The 21,208-nt window shown below is 38.7% G+C and overlaps 1 protein-coding gene across 1 annotated transcript in view; it reads left to right on the top strand.

Annotated features, from left to right (window-relative positions):
* ADAMTSL1 (ADAMTS like 1) overlaps window positions 1-21,208 on the top strand; it is a 176,455-nt gene that overhangs the window by 94,995 nt on the left and 60,252 nt on the right. Inside the window, exons 14-15 of the mRNA XM_085041985.1 lie at window positions 6,733-7,034; window positions 10,197-10,326. Coding sequence (XP_084898111.1) covers window positions 6,733-7,034; window positions 10,197-10,326 — 432 coding nt within the window. The remainder of the gene's footprint in view (window positions 1-6,732; window positions 7,035-10,196; window positions 10,327-21,208) is intronic.

Raw genomic sequence — 21,208 nt, 5'->3', positions numbered from 1 at the left:
CCAAGGGTAAGATGTAGTCCCTGATAATGCACCTTTGGCCTCTTCTTCTGCAGCTGTGCAGAGACATAGTGTAATACTCCATGGCCCACCACTCTGACCAATGTCAGGCTACCACTCTAATATTTTGGCTGGTGAATGATCAGTCTGGAGGGTAGATACGTGGTCATTTGAGGCTTGGAACAGTTGAGAGCTTTTTAATGTTGGATTGAGCACCAGCTGGTGCAAGACTGTGTGATGTGGTCAGCTGTTTTGCTGGCTATGGACTAACTGCCTGTGGACTTAAATGTGAGCAGCTGTGGTGCAGGAAGAACAGCAGAAGGCCTCCAGGGCCATGGATAGGTGCTGAAGAGGCAGTGTTGTTCAGAAGTATGTTTACTTAAGTTGCAGCAATGCAAGTTTCCTCAGACAAGCTATGCTTCTATAATTTTCCTCTTCACTCTGTGTTGGTGCAGTAATTACCAATTTCATTACTCCACTGGGGCAGGCATCAGCAATGATTCATTCTTTCCTCCCACTTCATCTGAAGTTTTTGCCAAGCTTTCTTACACCACCAAGTCCCTGACTGCCCCATTCTCCTCTATAGACAGGGCTATTCTTTGTAGCCAACAGACCATTCTTCCCCTGCCACTGTGACCCTTTCAGCTTTATTATTCCTCAGACAGAGAAAACAACCTCATCAATAAGCAATTCTATTGTACTTCTCAAAGTTTATATTTTATTAGAAGTTTAAAAGCTAAAACTGAAAATTTTCAGCATATTTCTTATTTTAATTGAGTTCTCACATTTATGAATCTCTGTATTGCTGTCTTCTGATTTTTGTGACTATTGAATATGATTTTTGTTATGAAATTGAATGCTATGAGTTATAAAGCTAGAGTATTTCTCTTATACTATACTTCCACCTGTAATTTGTGGTCATTCTCCAATATGTGCTGCCAGAGCACCAGATGCTGCAATTTTATTCCATCTGTGTGTAGTGCCTTCCATTATTTATACCTTCAGGAATTTCTAATGCAAGCAAGACTTACAGTTGAATTTTGTCTGTATATGTCTGTCTGTCAGTTGCCTTCCTCTCCTCTCAGTAATGTCTGAATTTATTCCTATTAACTGATGCTGACAGAGGTATAAAATTATCACAGAGAATTTTATTCCTCTGTCAAACTTGGTTGATATTCTTCAGGAAATTCAGTGGAAGTGTTTTCCACATGTGCCGCTGAACTAAATAACTGAGTAGAAAACTGACTCCCTAGAATTCCACAGAAGAAGGAAAGGTTTTTAAAGGAGCTCAGGCCTGAATAGATAGCAGAGAATCCACTTGGGCACTCAGCCTTCAAATGTAAATCCATGTTAAATGGTTCTTCATTGGTTCTGCAGCTGAAAGAATTAATCACAACCAATTCAGCCACATCAAGACTAGAGTGAATAGTTATGTTTGTGTTGTCTCACCTACTGCACCCTTAGATGGGATCAGTGAAATACTAATTGCTGACGGAACTACTATGATATATTCCATGTGGATAATAAAGTAATGTAATCTTTGTCAGGATGTTTAAGGTGAGAAGGCCTTGCTGTCCTTTGCTGAGGTACATGTTGTTCTCCTATTGCTGTTTGTCCCTGAAGTGACCATCCATCAGGCATTAGAAATGTTATCTGAGGAAGGAGCCACAGTATCTTTCTGTCTGATCTCTTCCACTGTAGCTCATTACACCAGCACAGTGTGACAGCCAGAGTCAGAAAGAATAGCAGTCATGATTAAAAAAGCATGGGGTTTTCTAGGTGTAATGAGATTGGGTTTATGAGTGGTGGAGGATTTCTTAAAAGATTTCTGTCTCTAATTCTTGAAAAATGCTTTTGTATGTTAACACCATATCCAGCTTTTAACATACTGCCATAAATAACCCTGGTGCTAGCCATAAAAAAATAAAGGGGGGGTGGGGAGTGATGGGGAGAGGGCAAAAAATAATGTCTGGATGCCAGATGGCACCATCATAGTGATGGGGCCAGTTCAGTAAAAAACAAAAGGAAATTCCTGACATGCATTAGCAGGGGTGACAAAGCCCTCAGGGAATCATATATGGACAGAGAGGCCAGTGTGGCAGGGTGTCCCAATATCTCTTTCTTACTTTTCAGAAGGTATTTATGATTCTAAAGACACATAAGCTATTTTAATTTGATTTTCCTTGTTGAACAGTTTCCATCATGTTCTTTGTACCTGATTCACAGGTTAATAAGGAAGTTTAAAACTTCCTATTACAGCTTAACTTTAAAATTAAAGCATGTTATGATTGTTGAATTGCCAAAAAAATATAGCGAGGACATATATAGCTTTATCTGCTGGCCATTGCTTGTCCACATTAGATTCAAGCAGTGAAGAGGAAGAAGAAAGTGCGGGGAAACTTCTTCATATTAAGATGTAATGGGCAAAAAATTATAAACATGGTTGGTCAAAGGGAAGGTCAGCAATGTATCACATTAGGTAATGATTTCTATCTATTCCTTCAAGGACCCCTCTATACAGTCCCAACTACTTAAGATTTGTGTGTAATGACAATACAGGACAGAAGCAGTTATCTTTCCCTGTGGGGAAAGGCAGCTGTGAATGAAGAGCACCAACAGCTTTGAATAAAAAGACACAAACCAGATGGGAAAGTCATATTCAAACTAAAAGGAAACTATGGAAGGACAGAACATAATCAGTCTGACTGGAACAGGACCTATGCAGCTGCCTCCAGTGTTAATACTCTTACAGATTGAGCCCTGCTATTTTATTGATAAGTGGTCATGACAACCGTTTCACTTCTTTGAACAACGACACCAGCAGCTATCCAGTGCTGTGTGTGAGCATCCTGTGGTGTTACCCATGCCTTGAAACCTGTGGAACAGGGGCCTTTCCTGGAGGAAAAGGATAAGCTTGCATTTCAGCTTGAGACAAGGAGTCTGGAAGTCTGTGCTCAGATCTGGTTCTATCGCAGCAAATTCCCAAGCCTTCAAGCAAGCTACTGAACATTTCATTTCACCAGTAGTATCTGAGTTTAGATGCTTTAATAGATGGGCATCTCTGCCTTAGAACACTCAGTCTTACTAGGATGTCCAAGTCTCAAAACCTCAGACTTCATTTAAGCCATGGATTTACCCAACAATGGATTAAAACAAACGAACAAATAAAGCAAGAGGGGAAAAAAGGTGCCAAATAAAAAACTGTTAAGCAATTAAAATTAAGGGCAATATGTAATTATGTAGCAGTGAAGAAAATTAGCTATTTTTCTCCATAGCTCAAAGCATACCAGTATGCAGACGCTTGTTTTTCTTCATAACACATGTTGTAGGAACCCAAGTCCTAGACAGAAGAGGCTGAGATTACATACATCAAGAATTTTGGAGATCTCCAAAGCACTTGGCAGAGCTCTCTGTGGGTCTCGTCCTGAGCAACTGTGACCTGTTTGCTGAACGCTGACATTGTCTTTTTGTTTCTCTTCTGACTTCCCCAGTTACATATATGTTGCTATTTGGAGGGGAATATACACCAGTCCTTAGCTGAATGAACGAATTACTGCCTTTGTCTTATTTATAAGTGTTGTTATTAGAGGGACAATTATCGCAGTGGGATTTAATTAAACTGTGTGAAATGACAGCTGAAACACCTCCATGATTTCCTGTTTTCCAAAAAAAACCTACTTCTCAGTAAATCTATTCCACTCCCATTTTCCAAGTAGGCTCAGAGGTTAGCATACAGAAATGCACAATGCTGAGCAGTGGAAGATGAGCTATGTGCAAGACAAATAACTAAATCCATTAACTGTCCCCTTTTTATTCATATACTTTTTATTTTTTCTGCTCGCCAATTCGCAACATTTGTCATTAATGACAACACAAAGATATTTGAAAGGCTTTATAATTTTCTAGTGTTAGAATCATGGAAAATTCAGAAACACGGTATATTTATGTTATACATTCATATTACGTAAATGTTCCATTTCTAGTGACAAGTACTATATGGAGACATTTTTTGTGGGGTTTTCTTTAGTTTCCCCCTTTTTTTCTGCTTTTAACTCTTTTGATTCTGTTTATTTTCTCTTTATCACCTAACAGTTGTATTAGATTTAAACCACATTTCCAAAGATATCACTTAAAATGTAGAAATGGGGCCTGGATAGTTAAAACTATATCATTTCCTGAAGGTACACCATTAGTTTCATTATGCTGACTCGGGTGAAATCATATTATAGGTGTCATTTATAGAAATTTTACAGAAATTTGTAGAAATTTATAGAAATGAGAAGCCTCATTTTGGAAAGAATCCAGTCTTCTTTAGTAATATTCTTTAGTAATCTTATTCTTTATTCTTAGTAATGCTAGTAATGTTCTTACTTTTCTCCTATGTCCTTTCCCTTTTGTTCCTGTGTTTGTATGTATGATATACATCATGCTGTATTCTGAGTTTTTGAAGTATACCTGGTTTTCTAAATAAGTAATTTTAATACCTTGCAAAATATCCTCCCTTTTGGCTTAGAGTGCAGCCTTCAACAAATCAAAGTTGTTCAAAGATATAAGGAAGACTACTTCTGATGAAGACCAGGATTTTTTTTTATAGTAATAATAATCTGATGAGGGTTTCTACCTTTCATCTCACCAAGTTAAGAAGTTGTACATTGAAACTAGTACAAATGTCTGAGTCACAGTGGCTGATATGAACCACCTAATCTCTGACAGGTTTTCCACATCAAAATAGTATTACAGCAGTGGCAGTCTTACAGTGGCCCGCCTGTACTGCTAAAGAGTATAATCTTCTCAAAATGAAAGACACCATCTTGGAAACAAGACTGATATTTTAAGATAAAACGTCTTAAGAGTAGGAAAATTGAATAACTCTGCGTCATTAGTTTCTCAAGAGCTTTGCTCCTGGAAGAATTCTTGCAGTCTTTTTAGCACATTGATAAATATTTTGAAAAGTTACAGAAATGGCTGCAATTAATTTCTTTCTATTGCTTTCTGTGTATAGTGCTAGCGGTGGATGTCAGGTTTATGACAAGATGTTATAAAGACCCACAAAATGTGGGTAAAGAGATGCACACTCTTTGTTCCAGAAGACTGTAATGTTCCAGTCAGGGACATTATGATGCATATGCACTAGGAAAACACTAAGTTTCCTTTTAGGTTTTGGATTTTTTAAACTTCACCATGGAGGCAAAGTCCTTTTGTCAACTAGAGAAAGGCAGTGGGTGAAAGAGAGAAGTGTGTAAAAATATTTTCAAATATGCCGATCACAATAGGATTTCTTCCTATCAAAACTGTTCATGGGATTCTCAAGGTGAGAAATGAGTTTGCTAGAGCCCCAAGTAGCCCTGGACCACAGCAGAAACAGACAGGTGTATTGCGTTCAGCCCAGAGCAAAGCTATCCAAGTCTGGCATGGTCTACCAAAATAAAGACTAAATGAAGAGGAATACTGCCAGTGACAGCCAGGTTTCCATGAAAAATACATCCCAAAACCTGAGTGTGCAGAATCAGACAGATCCCAAGCACTTACTGTTAATGGGAAAGTGTTATCAAGAGGAATTGTTCCTGTGAGGTTCAGCAAGGATCAGTGCCATATCCAACTATTCATTCTTTTGTTCTAGTCTTTGAAGTGTAACTGAGACTGCTGTCTTAGAACTTGCCTGTGCAGAAAGTCTGGAAGAATGGCCAATGGAGAAGGCAAAACAGTTAGACAAAACTATCTAAATTACCTTGTATTCATTACTTTTGTCCTCCAATACCACTGTCATCAGATATCTAGCATAAGTATTGCAGGTTATGGAGTGCCCTGGAAACTAACGTTTTCAGATAGATTTAGGAGTCAGCATAGTTAAACATGAGCTAAGCAAAACAAGATGTGTTACATTACTGCAACAAGGTAGTAATGATGTGGTATAGAGTTAAATGTAAATCTTTTGCTTGATATTTGAGTAAAATGCTAGTCCAGGTCCTAGCACTGACACTGAAAAAGCAAGTGACAACACAGAGAAATTGATGAGTTATTCCATTGTTGAGGAAAATAATGAGATGAAATTCAGCCTGTGATCAGATCTGCATAGTGCTTTTAATAAAATATGCATGGACTTTCATAAGGAAAAATTTGGAGCATATAAGTGTTACTAATCAGTGAGGCAAATGCAACAGGTAAACAAATCCTAAATAGGAATGGAACACTGCTTTGTTTCTAATGAGAGAAAATTTATATGTCCTAAGGAGATAAAAAAAAAAAAATCAAAAGAAATTATGAATTCTTTATCTTTTGCTAGCCTCCAATTAAGACTTAAAACCAGTTACTGCAATACAAGAACAATAATTGAAATTATTTTCCACGTAGTACTGGAATTACCTGATAACAGCAGCCTGTTCAATACTTACTAGTGAAAAAATATAATAACTCAGGCGAAGATTATCTAGGTTGAATACTTGCAAAAGGTAGCTAGTGGGATCATCACACACATTGGGAGATTGCTGGGTGCCTTACACTGAGATGTTTCAGAATCAAGATGAGTTTTACAAGGGTGGTGTCTTTCTTCTTGGATATGAGGAGACTTGCCAATGAGTTGTCAACAGTACCTCCTATGTGTATTTTTTAATAAATCAATGATGAGATGAAGTATTTGCTTTTCATTAAAAGAATTCTGGCCTGAACAGGACTATACTGCTTTTGCTTGCCTGGCAATTTGTGGACATAATATGCCTTGCTCTCTTCCTCTCACAGGTTTATTCCTGAGGCTTGGTCCACCTGTAGCGTCACCTGTGGAGTAGGCAGCCAGGTGCGGCTTGTGAAATGCCAAGTTCTCCTCTCTTTCTCTCAGTCTGTGGCTGATCTGCCCATTGATGAATGTGAAGGTCCCAAACCTGTGTCTCAGAGAGCCTGTTACAGTGGTCCCTGCACTGGGGATGCAACTGAATACACCCCAGAGGAGACTCAGCTGTTGTATGGCAGCTTGCAGGAGATCGATGAGCTTTATGACTGGGAATATGAAGGCTTTACAGAGTGCTCAGAGTCCTGTGGAGGAGGTGAGTGCAAAATGTTTCTGTGCTGGATTTCCTTTAGCCCTTCAAGTGTTTGCTTGGCAGTTAATACCCACACACATGCTGCTTTGCTATGGCTACTGAGAATCATAGAATAATTTAGGCTGGAAAAAAAAATTAAGATTGTTGAGACTAAACATACTTGAAAAGGCATGGGTAAGAACTGTAAAAAATCCCATGTGCACACCATATTTTAGCCCAGGACTTCTGGATCTGTGCTCAGACTGTCACTGACAGTGATCAATGTATCATATATGTCTGTTTCCTTATCAGCTGGTCACTCAAAAGGCAATCATCAAAAAAAGCTGAATGTCAAAGGGGTCTGTTGATACACAGTAACAATCATGTATCATTTTTATTTCTTATATCTTGGTTTGCTCTTTGCAACACAAATATATGAAAATTAATTGTCCTCTCATACGAGTTAAAATAAATAATGGATACATTAAGGGTTCAGCTGTTCCCCAACTCCCAGCACTAAATTACATCAGCCCCAGTCCCAATGCAAAAGAAAATTTATGCGAAAATGTCAGTAATGGTGTGGTTTTCTAAAACTAGTAGTCAATTGGCAGTTGTAGTTTCTCAAAGTTAATCAAGTTCTCAGGTTGCACATACTATAGACTATTAACACACACCTCTGATATCCTTTTTTCCCATCATTTTATCTAGCTAGTTCTGAGAAATAGGTCCACTCCACTTTTTTTTTTAATTAAACTTAGATTTTGCCAGCTCTTGTCATTTTACTTTACAACTTTCAGGCAATTTAAGAAAGGATTACTATAGATAAATACAAAATATATGCTACAGAACTGAAAACAACTCAGCATTTTATGAGTTAATAATCTGTACAGATTCACTGGTAATCAGTTACAATCTTGCGCACCACAAATAGAAAATTTGTGGAAAATAATGCAAGGGTTTTCTATGCTTACTTTTAGCTTGCTGGTGGTAGTCAATGTGTAGAGCAGTTCACAGATGTCTGTCAAACCACTGAAACTTTTGCTTTGTTTCCTGCACAAAAAAACTGTGACACTAAGGTATGCTAAGTGGTGACAAATGCTGGTTTTACAAGAGTATGTCATGTGTTGAGGTTACTGGTGAGCAGTAACAATTTATCACACTTTTACTGCGACAACAAAAACCTGAACAGTTCCTAGAAATATCTTCTTGAAGTGATTTTTTTTAAATGTAGAGCTTATGCTTGTATTTTTCAACTGTAACTCACAGAGACTTATTTGTGAGAGATATTTTTCTTTATAAATTTCATCTCTTCCAATTGTCAGCCAAAGCTTTTCGCCAAGATTTGATTTTGCCTGACATCAACTCCAGACTTTCCAGATTAACAGATGCTAAGTCAGATATTCTTGTAGCCATAGGTGCAAGACTGGTCAAACTAATTTTATTGGTTTTGGAGTCCAGGGAGAAGTAACTGGATAGAGGCAGAAGTAACCTTTCACCTCCCAGAAGCAGCAACCAGAAGGAATGAGTTAGTCATTTAGTCTGCTGTTAGTGGCTTCATTTCCCAGAGCTGTCATCAAATATCATGTAACAATTATTCTATTCTGGTAGATATAAACACAGAAATTCTCATTTGATGGTATTCTGCCTGGTTTCACATCCCACCATTACAAACTTTTATACTGTGATTTCCTATTGAGAAATTATGTCTTTTTTTTTTGAGGGAAAACAATTATAAAGGAGACAGCTTTTGTTCTGATAATGTATTGTGCAGTAAATAATATTTTTAATTCAATTACTTGGCAAATAACTTCCTGAAGTTCATATACTGATTTCCGCACTGCTGGATCAGCAGTCTTTCTTTCCTGGCTTCATCAAATTGGTCGTGATGTCAGGTGTGCACGGATGTTCCATGCAAAGTAGAGATCAGTAATTTGAACACAGTGCCATTTCCCATCAGGTAGAGAACCACATCTGTTCTTCAACCAGCAGCATTCCATTCTGGACAATCCATATACCTGTGTTTGTTGCCCACAATAAGATAACATGCTCAACAGAAAAATGATTGAGCTAGAAAAATAATGGACATGACAGGGCAGTGGACATCTTATTCATATATAAAACTTTCATTAGTTTGCTTTCCTAGATATAAATCACGACTATAAATCACTACAATTAATTTTATCCTTCCAAGAGGGTATCAGTTTAACAATTTTTCTTGAGTCTTTTGAGAGATGACTTTAATAGCAAAATAGCTTGAAAATATGGGGCACCTTGTAAAGAAGGAAACACACAACAGTATTGGCTGACTGCAGGGTAATTTTGATGTTAAAAAATCAGGAACTCAGGAGCTCAGGAATCAGGGATGAGAGTAAAAAGCATACTTTCACTTCATTTGAACCACTGCGCATTAGATTCTTAGGAAGTTCAGGCCAATTGTTATCCTCAGACCCTTCTCAGACTCCTTTCAAGCATGGTGAAATAGGTCCTCTCTCACCCAGTCCTCTCCTCTGTGGCATGTAATGTTGCAATCCCTGATGTTCTAGCTTTTTTAGCCTCGTGATCCAAAAAAAACCTGTAATACTCCTAGTCATAGGAAAAGTGAGACAGAGTAATTGTTATGCCATAGACTGCATAAGGAATTTGGAATTAGCAAGAATTTCTGAGTTAAAACTTAATAACCAAATCTTCCAGTTTCTCTTAGTCCCAACTGCTACCCGTTTTTTCCCAGCTCTCTGTAGCCCGCTCTTCCACAGCTCTCAGATACACTCTGCAGGTTTGCATCTCTACTTTAGGTACAGGCCCGTCGATACAGAAGAGTAACTCAGAACAGCTGAATGTTTTATTTAGCTATTGCACGTGTAGCAGTCATACTGTTGGTTCAAATGTAGCATAGGAAAGCCATGGCCATATTCACACCTTAGCCTACTTGGGCGGAAAAATAAAGTGCCTCATTGCACTAGCTGGGAAAAAAAGAGTCACTGGAGAGCATTTTATGTCCAGGGAGGTGAGCAGGGAGTGAACCCATGGCCTATTCACTGCCACTGAGAAACCTTTCAGAGAAACTGAAAGCAATGACAAATCTACAGCTCAGGCTGCAGCCCTGCTGGCCCTATTGGGCCCATCTCTTACCTTGGCTGCCCCCGCAGGTATGGAGAGCTGTCTGTGACCCTTGTTTGTTGTGTGCAGGTGTCCAGGAGGCTGTGGTGACCTGTCTGAACAAACAAACTAGGGAGACTGCAGACGAGACACTGTGTGTTAGCAGCCGTCGTCCTCCACAGCTGCTGAAAGCCTGTAGCCTGGACCCCTGCCCCCCAAGGTAGGCATCATTTTAAGTGACCCCAAACTCTATTGCCTTTCAGTCTGGAGACACACGCTGCCTCAAACATGCCTTTCCTAGACTGCAGGGGCTCACAGCCTCTTCCTTCCACTATCATATTGACCAGGAAGTACCAAGCATCAGTGAGACAAAGGGCAAACTTCAGACTGCTTGCCTCTTCAAGTCCTTCAAGTAGACAATTTCTGGATTGGCTTAACTTTACCCAGAGTTTTGTAAAGTTTAAAGAGACTTCCTCAACCTCTCCTCTCAGAAAAGGTTTTGCAGAACCTCCTCATCCCTGGCCTCAGGCTTTTTCCACAGTCATGACCCTAAAAACAGCAAATCTTTGTCTGCAGAGATCACATCTGCACCCTTGACAACAGAAAATAGCTGTTATGACATTCTTGTGGTTTATTTAAATAGGGCTTGTCAAGTCTTCAGGATGCGCTGTATACATACTGTCTTCTTCCCAGTTGTACACAGGTGTAAATGTACAGGTGCATTTACTCCATTGTGATACTGCAGCAGATTTTAAACACGTTGATGTATAACTTTGGACTATTTAAAACACTCAGTGCTGTCCAGGTGGTAGATATACCTTAGAGTGTGTATTGGTAGGTGCATGTATGTTTTATAAAACAACAGGTTATAGAGAGGTATGTAACTATGAATAATAGCAGATTTGGGATATGCAGAGAAGTTTCACACTAGAAATCAAAGATTGCATCAAATATGGCCTGCATACAATAACAATAAGGACAGAAATAATGGTTTGGTTGGTAATCAGGATTTTGAGTTTATGATAAGCAGGGATAAATAGGTTGAAATTTCTTCACCGATGCATTACAAGTGTTGCTTATGAGGATACTGCAACCCTGACTTTGTTAAATTGTCTTTATTGCTGGAAATAACACACAAAAATTATATACAGGTTTGAAAATAACTTTGTAGGTGGAACTCTTGTGGTAATTATTAGGTAGAAGCATCACTGGAGCTGAGAGTGCACAGGAGAAGATTGATCAACCACCAATTCCAACATGGAAAATAAGTATTGCTTGGTTAAGAAAAAACAAAACACACTCATGTAGGCTAGTATTTATGTGACTTTTGTTACAAAAGTAATCTGAGTAATTGCATGAATGCTTCTTGAATTAATCTTGAACTAATCCATAGCACTATGGTAACCTTGCTATCAGAGTGGAGCTAGTTTAAAGCAACCATAGGTATATATTTCACTCCATGAATTATAAGATGATCATACTGTAGGTGACAACCAGCCTGTGAAGCAGAGGTGAAAGGGAATTGATGCAGAGGGGGAAGACTAAGCAGCTTTAATCCACCCCTACAGCTGCAACTGAGAAGAGGGGAAATTACTCCCTCCCCTGTATATCCAACTCCTCTCCTCAAGGCCCCCTCAGTCTGGAGGAAATTGCCTGTCTGCAGAGATTTAAGTGGCACAGGATGAAGAACAGCACGTATTCTGCAAAATGGTTCCTCTGGTCAGAGCAAGTAGGCCTGCAGACTGCAGGCAGTGTGGTTAATGGAAAGAGAGGCAACAGGGCAAGTTGATGTGTCTCCCAGGCAGGCTGTGAAAGGATAACCACCTTATTTCCTTCAAGTGTCTGAGATGCTATACCTACCAGTGTCACTGTATTAAATACAATGGCATATTAATGAAACAGATAGTATTAGTGTGTAAAGATTTGTGCTTTATATTCATTATTTACAGAAGCTTTAATAGTTGGGGGAAAAAGTAAAAAATAAAGGATTATTTCTTTAAATCAGGACTTTCTCCTTGTTTAAATCATAAGATACTTCAGGATTCTAATTCAAGAAATTTTGATCCAGGAGTCTGATGGAGATTTAGGCTAAAATCATGTCCTTATGAATGCTGATGAAGGCATTTCTACTCATTGACAAATCAAAAAATTATAATACACTATGGCTGTGAACTTAGATCTATTTTACAGGACTTTCCAAAATCTGTGAACCATTGATACTTCCCAGAGCTCTTGCTGATGACTTATAGAGAGAGCTGGCTGGTCTCATAGTGTTGGCTCTTCTCTCTGTTTTCCAGCTGCTTAAGTGTGTTAACAGAAGCTAAAATTATAAAAACCACTCTCCTAAAATATTCTTTATTTGTAAGTGACTGCTGAAGCATGCAGGTGTTGTGTGGTAGAGGAGGCATTCCACTGAAAAGGCAACTGAGGTGGTAATGAATGTCTTGGTAGGCAAGGAAATATTGTCCATGAAGAAAAGTATGAAGAATGAAGAAAAGGCTAAGAAGTTTTGCCCAAGAGAATGGAAGGTGTCTCCTAACATATTTAGAGAAATTATTCCAGTGACATTTCTTTAATCTAAACAGCCAGCATGCTCAAAAATTAATTTTTTTATCTAAAATTTAGTACCGTTAAAGATCTTTATTAGCTTAAGTGGGAGAACATTTAAATGTTATAACTTCAAAGCTTAATGTTGCTTCTGCTACAGGCATTTTTAATTACATGTAGGCCTACTATGCAGCCTCTTAAAGGGTTAGTTGTGAAAGCTGTAAACAACTGTTTTAGCTGTTTTACTACGGACAGACAAAAGCACTGAATTACAGGATCTTGTCAGCCTTTCTGGAGGGTCAGAAGGCATGCAGCTCAAGAAAGTTATTGGAGAAGTAGTCAGTGAAGAGTAATTTCATTCTGGTTTTGATCCCTCTGTTTTGAGATTTTTTGGACACTTTAGAAGAATAATACTAAAAAGATCTGCAGTATTACTGTTCATTTTGCTCCTTACTGAAAATAGATGTGGATAGACTAGAAGACTTCATTACTCACTTAATACTTTATCTCAAAATTAGTCTATGTATAATCAATCTTTTCAATTCCGTATTGCCCTGGTCTCTCTTGGAACAGAATATGGTAAAATCTAGAATATACTGGCAATACATCACATTTACAAAAACACTGAAAGGTGTTGGTGCTTGTACAGCAGCTGAGAGTGCTTTGTAATTTTCTTTGAAATCCTGGCTTAATATCATACCACATTACTATTCTGAGTACATGGAAGAGAGACAAAAACTAAACCACAGAAATCTGTCTTCAGATATTCACAGCTGTATGGAGTCAGAAAAATCTCATGCTTAAAATTCTTACAGAAGAAAGACTAAGAATCAGGATGAGCTGCACACAAAAAAGTTGGAAGATTTCCTCCATATTCAAATCCCAACTGAGTCTCCTGGGGTTTCAGATTTTGCTGAGAGTTTTTTGCTTATTGCTTCAAGAACAATAGCAGAAAAAGAGTCCAGACCCTTTTCTCCTGGAAAACAATGTAACAAAATTTCTCGTTTTGAACTGGACTAAGAAAATGGGAAACACTGCAGAGATGATTGCTAAGCTGGGAGCTAATGACTGACTTTCAACACAAAAGTTACAGAGTAAAATTTGTTATCATTAATTTGGTATGCCCTTGTCTACTATTTCTAGAAAAAGGATATAGCTTGGTAGTTTTGATGTACTAGGAGAGCCAGATGCTTTCTACATGAAAGAGAGGAGGGAATACTATGACCATTTTAATTCAGTTATTCAGTTACTTAATTTGTGTCAGTCAAGCTATATCACTTTAATTACATATCAATAATTGAGCAGAGCATGGTCTTCCAGAAGTGAATTCAGAGTAGCTGTTCAATGTCCAGAAGTTTCTTCTGTAAGTTTTGCTAATTGCTATGTTTGTGTTCTAAATTACAAAAACAAAACACCAAAAAAAACCAGTTGGAACAACCCTATTTCAATGTTGGCATTGCGGTTTTCAACAACAAAATTACTCACATCCAAAATGTCTTTTCCTAGCCTCCACAGCCCAAATTGCAGAGGCAGTCATCATCTAATCAGATATAATTGCTCTTGTTTTTAAAAGCAACTGCATGAGCACCTCATGGCGAGGCAACAAGCCCTACCAAAGGGTGAAAGAAAATGTTGTAACTGTCATTAATTATAACTGCTCCATAATTTGGTCAATGCGTGTTGAAAAGATTTGGTAAACATGTATGGAGTAGTGAAGAGAGAAGCAAAGCAATGCAAACCAGATGGCTGAAAATGGAGGAAATTACAGGCAATTTCTACAGCTTTGTTCATGAATATTTTCAAAACTGAACTTTTATGTCTGTATAACAAAAAACAGATGAATTCCACAAAATTAAGGGGAAAAAAAGAAAGAAAAAGCAGATGGTTCTAGGAATAGCACACAATTTCACCCATGACTCTCCCATTGCAACTTCAAGCCTCTGTTGTGTGCAAGAAAAGATAGGAAACCATCTGATTGGTCCTTATACCTGACCAAAAAGGTAAACATTGCCCGAGTTAGTCTGGGCTCTACCTCATTGCATAGTCTTTTTTTCTCTTTCTTTCTTTTTTCTTCTGTGTTGGCTTAATTTGTGTTTGTGTGATGAATCACCTGTTATTATTTTAATGTTTATTTGGTGAATGTGGTGTTGTCCATCTGTTTTGATCTATTTCCCAGCTAAAGTCAAACTACAAAGGATAAAAAAACGTTTTTCAATGCATTTGATTGGTGATGGGTCAGGCCAAGTGTAAGACATGCACCCATCGACAATCTGAAATTAATTCAATATGTGTGAAAGGGCCAGAGCTTTCTCTAATCCATTAAAGGTAACCTCTGTGTGGAAGGGTGTCAGTGCAGATGTGTTTTGCATTGGTGGGGTGAAATATTAGAGCATCTCTATCTAATTCATGAGAAAGGTTAAAAGATCTGCAAGTCATTACATCTACAGACATTGCACTATAGCCTTATTGGCAGGGGGTACCAGCTCTTGTTATGTTGCAGTTTGGGGCTTTTTTCAGAGTTGTAAGTTAGAATTAGCATTAATGAGGCAAAGATGGTGTTACTGTCTCTTTGTGACACAGGTTTTCAAACCCTCACAAACAACTGGCATATTTTTAAAGTGGCATGCATTTAAGTCTATTTTTAGCCGAAGTGCTTTGAGAATGTGTTTGAGAGCCACTCAAGATGTAGCCCACAGAGTCCCCAAGAGATTGGAGAACCAGACGTTAGAAGGAATATGCTGTCACACAGGGCAGATTCACCCTCATTTGAAGCCTTTAGTTTGAGAAACATCTTCAACAGTAGCCATGGACTTGGTGAGGGAATCATAATGTCATTTATTGCCTAGGTTTACTATGCTAAAGACAGGCCTGTACAGAGATGTCTGAACAAGCTGCCCTCCCTAGCTGGCTGCCTACCCCCACTACTGTAATACCACCCTGGCCTTAAAATGTATTAATCCGTGACCTAAAAGCATTGCTCTTCTCTCCCCTTTACTATAATGTAATCTCCCACTTGGCACCCATTCCAGCTCTCAAGAGGTTGTCCAAGCTGTGTCTGGCAGCCCCTGCTTACCCTTTCTCTCTGGGTGTGCTGCCTGTGGTGGGGCAGAAAGTGCATGCTCCTCGGTGTGCCTTGCTCAGCTGCAGTTACAGTGAAGTCACCAAAGAGACCCTTTTCAGCGATGTGCATCACATCAAAACACAAAGCAAAGCAATTTGCAAGTTCAGAGAGTCAGAGGAGCAGCTCTGGTGCCTCCATCACACCCTGCCTCCAGGTCTTCTTGTTTAAAATTTCAGAGGTCTTCCCCAGCCATTTTGTTGTTTTAAATAAAATGAGTGTTCCTTCATTAGATAGGATTACAGTAATAGACATTTTTCTTCATTTCAGGTTGTATTCCCATCAGACTATTATCTTCATAAAATATTAGAGTGAAATTGCAAATTATTTTTTTAGCAACTTATACTATATATCCTTCTTAACTTTGAGTGATAAACTGCACTTCTTGTTCAAAATACTATATACCTAGATAGATTTTTTTTTTTTTGCGCAGATCTTCAGTTCACAAATTTCTCCAAGTCAGTGCACCCTTGTGTTGAAACAATCTTGCCATGCCCTAACACAGTGTTGTTATAGTTTGGTTTGTGATGAGTATTAGCTTTAACTCATGCTAGGGACTCACTGATCTCCTCTGCAGAGGACAATTACTCTTCTTTTTTTCCTGGCACAGTCAATTTTCTGGGTTTAGTTACATTAATACAGTCCACCTCTCCCCACCCTTCTCTTTACTAATGCCAGAATTTAGGATTCACTGCCACTTGGTGTTTTTCAGTATATTGAACAAATATGGTCTCACTCCAGTGTTTTATATGTTAGCTTCTACTCCTCATTTTTTCACTCTACATTTATGCTCAGTCTTCTTGAGTGTTAATTTACTGCCTCAACAGCAGGATTTCATTTCCCAAAGAAGCTTACCCAACAGCAGCAATAAAAGCATGTCTTTCCTTTTGTGCCAAATATGAAGTTAAGTCAAATGTTTTGTAGCATAATGACCAGGATTAACTTTTTCACTTCAGCGTTAACATATAAAACAAGCTACAGGGTCTTATAAATGGTTGATTTTACTATGCATCTTCACTTCCTTTAAAAAGGGGTGAAATTAACAGCATGATTTTATCTTCCACTTAGAGTATTTCTGAAGTAACTGAAGTAGTCTGAGGAATACCCAGTGCTTTCAAACCAATAAACCTTTATGGGTGAAAAGATAAGCTATGTAAAAGACAAGTAAAAATGTGGTCCTAATTCCTGAAAACATACTGTACAGTTCTGTGACACAGCTACTTATCAGAAAGATTCACACGTTAAATAAATAGGAAGTGTGCTCTCATTTCCTTTCAGTTTGGAGTGAATTAAGGAGTCAGACTGATTAAACAAAGAATTCTCTATCTGCCAAGCAGGTCTGTCATATCCCCAGAAGCACAAGAAGACCTATTTGTGTCCATGAAAATTTCCATCTTCAATGTGCAATTACCCATTACAATTGTGACTAAGCTGATGTATTGTATATACTAACCAGCTGTTAGTAGGTCTTAGTCATTCACAGCTTTAGGAGACATTTGAAGCACTCACACAGAGGTCTGTGCATCTAACTACCACCCAATGGACCTACATATTTGTATTATTGTAACTATATTGGATGGAAGTTTGTTTCTTGGTTTAATTATAATAATTACGTTGTTCTGGTTCCTGGTCTGAACAAAGATTTTTGGGTACATCAGACAAGTTCATTTCCCTTCCTGTGTATAAAGTCATTATTTTCACCAAGACCTAATAAGCCAGTTTCTCACTCAGGAAAATTTGGAGAAATGTACTAAGTTGCCATTCTATATTGTGTGGATTCTGCGTACAGACCTATGTTGATATAGCAATTATGATGGAGATATGAGGTGTTTTGATACCTTTCAGTTTGCCTATGTACATTGTAATTTTTATGATGCCACCACTTTTAATATAATTTTTCCTTCCATTGAGTCAGAATCAGTTGATATTTCCATGAATCTGACCTACTTTAACATACTTGTTTTGGGGGGGTTGTGGGTATAACATGAGTTTAGAGCCTCCCCACTCTGTGTGAGGTGCACCTGTATGTTTGGATCTCTAAATGTCTATGTGGAATAAACATCTATTATTAGAGAAAAGTGAGTGGGCTATTAAATAGATTATTGGTCACAGTTTCAGGATCTCAAAATATAAAGTAAAAAGGAAATAGAATCATGGAGTGGCTTGGGAGGGACCTTAGAAATCATCTAGTTCCAGCATGCCTACCTTGGGCAGGGACACCTTCCCCTAGACCACATTGCTCAGAGTTCCATCCAACCTGGTCTTGAGCACTTCCAGGAATGGGGCATCCACAACTTCTCTGGTAAACCTATGCCAGTATCTCACCACCTTCACAGGAATTAATTTCTTCCCAATACCTAGTCTAAACCTGCTCTCTTTCAGTTTGAAGCCATTCCCCCTTGTCCTGTCATCACATGCTCTTATAAAGAGTTTCTCTCCATCTTTCTTGTGAGTTCCTTTCAGGTACTGGAAAGCTGGGACTAGGTCACCCCAAAGCCTTCTCTTCTCCAGGCTGAATGATCCCATTTCTCTCAGCCTTTCCTCATAGGACAGGTGCTCCATCCCTCTAATGAGTTTGGTGTCCTCCTCTGGACTCTCCAACAGGTCACTGTCCCTCCTGTGCTGGGACCCCAGAGCTGGATGCAGTGTTCCAGGCTGGGTCTCAGCAGAGCAGAGCAGAGGGGCAGAATCCCCTCCCTGGCCCTGCTGGCCACACTGCTCTGGATGCAGCCCAGGACAGCTTTGGCTTTCTGGGCTGTGAGTGCTCATTGCTGGGTCATGTCCAGCCTCTCACCCACCAGCATCCCCAGGTCCTTCTCCCCAGGGCTGCTCTCCATCTGTTCATCCCCAGTCTGTGTTGGTAATGGGGATTGCCCAACCCAGGTGCAGCACCTTGTACTTGGTCTTGTTAAACCTCATGAAATTCCCATGGACCCACTTTTCCAGGTTCCTCAATATAATTATATTATAATTTTATAATATAAGTATAAAATTAAAATATAAAATAAAAAAAAAATGAAACATTTTAAATATGAAATTAAATGTAAAATTCTGGATCTGATTGTGCCCTTGGAACAAAATTCTTTTACTGCCTTTTTAACAGTATGTTGCAAGAAGGGCATTGAAGGGAACTGAAAGCAGAACATAAGGGAATGTAAGCACACATTGTGAGTTTCCTGAGTTCAATCACAATATCGTATAGTTACATACATATTTGATTAAGTTCTACTGCTCTGCCCTCCCCCTGAAAAAAAAAAACTAGAGAAATATTGTGTATGCCTGATTTTGAAAGACAGTCTGTTTGTATCTTCTGCTCTGGTGAAATAGTTCAGGAGGAGTTCATCCCATTGAAAATATTATCCCTGTAATGCTGCCAGCCAGGTCAGCAAGCAGCTCATGTTATCTGCTGTTTTTGTGGCAGTACTGCTCATAAAATTTGGACTTACTAAGGAATTACTGAAACCCACTCACTGTTATCTGAGCACACTTTCATTCATGAATATGCTTGTTTTGTCCATTCAATCCAGTGGCATCTTCTTTACTTCTTTCCTGCCCTTATTACTTCAGCAAAGGCTTATTTAGATCTAGGGAGAGTCTTGTAACTCTGTGGGACAAATTCACATTGTTCATGAATGTTGATCTTACAGTTTGTGAAGTCAGGCTTTTTCTATATTATTTCTGTGCCATCTACATCCATTTTCAGCTATCTCATTTTTAAAAAGCTTAGTTTTAGAGGGACTTTCAGGTTAAAAATTATCAGTTGATTGCACATTTTTCTCACCTGCTGACCTTTTTCTTTCTTTGACTTCTGGTGTCTATAAGCTTGTTGATGTCTCCTTCTGGAATAGCTGGGTTTTTTAACATTTTCCATATGCCATAAAGGTAGGTGTAAAGAAAATGTGTCGGCTTATGACATAGTCCTGTGTGGAAAACACCAGTGTGAAAGGAGCTGGGGAGTCTTCAACATAAAGCAGCTCAGTCATGGGCAGCAGGGTATTAAACTCTCGTGATTTAAGGCCTTATGGTGGCTAAGCACCACAAAACCTCTCACTCACCCCCTCACACCCCAGTGGAATGGGGAGGAGAATCAAAGTGAAAACTTGTAGGCTGGGAGAAAAGGGTTTGATAATTGAAACATAAATAACATATAATAATTGTAGTAGATAATGATAATAATAATGATAATTGTGAGAATGATAATGAGAATGATAATAAGAGAGGAAGAAAACAAACAAGGAAGAGCAAGTGATGCACCTATACTGTTGCTTACCTTCTGACCAATGCCAGACCCCACCTCTGCGCCTCAATCACCCTCCCTTCCAGGTAACTTCTCCAGTTTATATATCAGGCATGACATTCTGTGGTGTCCAATATTCTTTTGACCAGTTCAGATCACCTGTCCTGGCTATGCTCCTTCACAGTTTTTTTTCTGATCCTCCTCACAGGCAGAACATGAGACATAAAAAAAGTCCTTAACGTAGTATAAATACTAATTAGCAGCAAATAAAATATCAAACAAAAATATCAGTGTGTTCTCAACATTATTCTCACACTGAATCCAAACAGCTATAGAAAGAAGTTAACTGTCTGGGCAGAAACTAGGACATTGTTCCTTTGCTTCTTTGCAAAAGAATCATGTAGACTGATGTGCAAAAATTATTTCATAAATTAGTGGTTCTTGTGTTTCTGCATTGCTTCAGTGTAGGTTTAGGGCAAAGTACATTAGCTCACCCTGCTGTAGTTCCCAAGGTGTGTGTGTCTCTATGGACTCCTCATTCATCTTCTGTTGTCTCCCATTACAATTACAACTTGTGCAATTTCTGTTCTATTCCTCAAACCTCCCTACACTATTTCTTAACCAGCTTTCTGCCTTTGCATTGATTTACTCATTTCTTAACTGTTAGCTATTCCATTCTTGAAAGGGCCTGCCAGTGATCTATTTTTATTGTATCTCAAATAATATATTGAACAACAGCCTTGTAGGAAGTTGCTGCTTTAAGCATAAGCCCAAATCTAAACTGGTGCTCATTTATTTTATCAAACTTAATCTGGCCTGTGTAGTTATATTAAAGACAGCTATTGCTATCAATTATCTCAGTGCTGTGGTTATCATACAGAATAAAAGTCTTAGGTGAGGCACTTTTCAGTAGCCAGTATGTCTGCTAATTCCTCCAACAAAGTCTCTGCCAAACCAGTTCACTTACCTGAGTTACCTTTTCACGTTCCTGTGTGGTTCATGCAATCTGTATCTGCAAAAGCTCCCTGAAGGACTCACTGCACAACCTCCCACTGTTCAAAATGTTGACAGAGGAATACAAACTCTCTTTTCTGTCCTACTGGAATAGTCGATGTTCTCTGCTTCTGACTCAGGGGACAGCAAGACCTTTTTAAAGTGCGGAACATTATAAATATTGCTTTAAACATGTCAGAATGTTAA

This window comes from Lichenostomus cassidix, chromosome Z (genome assembly GCF_008360975.1).
Source record: "Lichenostomus cassidix isolate B80296 chromosome Z, HeHo_3.0, whole genome shotgun sequence".
Taxonomy (NCBI): domain Eukaryota; kingdom Metazoa; phylum Chordata; class Aves; order Passeriformes; family Meliphagidae; genus Lichenostomus; species Lichenostomus cassidix.
This window is presented reverse-complemented; position numbering and strand designations above follow the sequence as displayed.